The sequence below is a fragment of the Trichinella spiralis genome (assembly GCF_000181795.1).
Source record: "Trichinella spiralis strain ISS 195 chromosome Unknown Scfld4, whole genome shotgun sequence".
In the NCBI taxonomy this organism is placed as follows: Eukaryota; Metazoa; Nematoda; class Enoplea; order Trichinellida; family Trichinellidae; genus Trichinella; species Trichinella spiralis.
The window spans coordinates 8,283,865-8,285,418 of NW_003526943.1; the positions used below are offsets into that span (position 1 = coordinate 8,283,865).

Genomic DNA, 1,554 nt, shown 5'->3' on the forward strand with positions numbered 1-1,554 from the left:
CAGTCGAACCCAGGTTTGTATTTCCATCAGATTGGTCGATGTGCCAGAGATTTCGTGGAATGCATGCGCATCGAAGATGACGTGCTGTAACAAGTGCAGGGGTGGAAGTGTTGACTGATCGATGTGCAAAGTCGAAAAGTGATTTGCAGGCTTGGTTGAACATTTGAACGTCGAGCGTAAGTTGCTTTTTATCGCTCTTATTAGTGGAAATTCGCTTTTCAAATTGTTGTTACGATAATAATAAATTTGTTTCAGTTGTTTCAACTGATTTTGTTTATTTAATTCAGCAATAAATCAAGTTAAATCATATTTAGCTGAAATTGAATTTACATACAAGATTTCATCGATAACATTGATAAGATTATATAGTTCAGTTTAAATAAATGATAATTTTTATGGGCAGCAAATGAAATGCAAATGAAGCAAAACATTTGCCGCAATATATAAGCGTGTAATATTAAACAATTTAAACATTCACAACGGCGCTGTGGTGGATGTTTAAAATAATGTTTTTAAACTAAAGATTTGTTTAATTTCAATTGATCATTTTCTTATTGAAAGCATGAGGTTGAGAGTTATGAATGAAAATATGCATAGAACGGAGAAGAATAAAAAGCCGCTCTGTTCTTATTGCAAAATATCAATTGAAAACAATGAAGCGGCGTTTGCTTTCGATCGAATTTATCACTGCGATCACATCATTTGCAGCAGTTATAAGATGCATTTAAATGGAGGTGAAATGTGCGAGCTGCAAGATGGAAAAATACTTTGTCTGAACTGTGACAAAAAATTAAAATGCGAAGGTTATATTATTTGTTTTATACAAAAAAGCAATTTGATAAATTATCATATTTATGGCTTATGAAAATTTCATTCGTTTCAGCTTGCGAACTTCCACTGGATTTGCGCACGGTATATGCGATGGGCAAACGGTGGCACCAAGAATGTTTCACATGTTCAGTTTGTGATGAGCCATTTTTGAATTGGCAGTATTTAATTTATAATCAAAAACCATACTGCGTCAGGCATTACCCATACAGAGCTGCGTCACCGAAATACTAATACACCTTATTTATTCTTTTAATATACTGTGTTTTAACTTTACCAAACTTAACCCCTCCCCCATAATATTAATTATAGATAATATTAAAAAATGAATTCACTTGATTTATTGAACTAGCATATTTATTTGAAAATATTGTGAACCCGATATTTTCAGAAAAAATGATTTTATATTTAACTGAAAAACGCAAGTTCATCTTGCCCTATCCTAAAAATACAATTCCCTTGAAGGTTATTTTGTTTTACAAACTGCCAGCTTATAATCAATTCTTGGTGAAAAACGATTTTGCTGAAAACTATACAAAAGTAAGCATACATGATGTGAACACATGTGAACAATTTGTCAATTGTGCATTTTTCCTTTGTATTAAAATCGCCTTTACCAACATATGTGATGTGACGAGAAACGCGAACAATGTTTGTCAAAGGCATATGCGTGAAATCATGCGTAAAATTAAGTGAAATTGCGAGTTAACACGTAACGTCAGCATT

General features: G+C 32.7%; 1 protein-coding gene across 1 annotated transcript; it reads left to right on the forward strand.

The window, feature by feature from the left end:
* Positions 1-562: 562 nt before the first annotated feature.
* On the forward strand, positions 563-1,062 carry Tsp_02031 (LIM domain-containing protein B). Its single transcript, XM_003377787.1, has 2 exons — positions 563-734; positions 884-1,062. The coding sequence occupies exons 1-2, from the start codon at positions 563-565 to the stop codon at positions 1,060-1,062; spliced, it is 351 nt and encodes a 116-aa protein (XP_003377835.1).
* Positions 1,063-1,554: the final 492 nt, after the last annotated feature.

What these genes read in the sequence shown, in the direction of transcription:
- Tsp_02031 (XM_003377787.1), top strand. Translation starts at nt 563, where the DNA reads ATGAGGTTGAGAGTTATGAATGAAAATATGCATAGAACGGAGAAGAAT. An exon ending in TAAGATGCATTTAAATGGAG is followed by an intron (nt 735 to 883) that starts GTGAAATGTGCG and finishes CATTCGTTTCAG; the next exon opens with CTTGCGAACTTCCACTGGAT.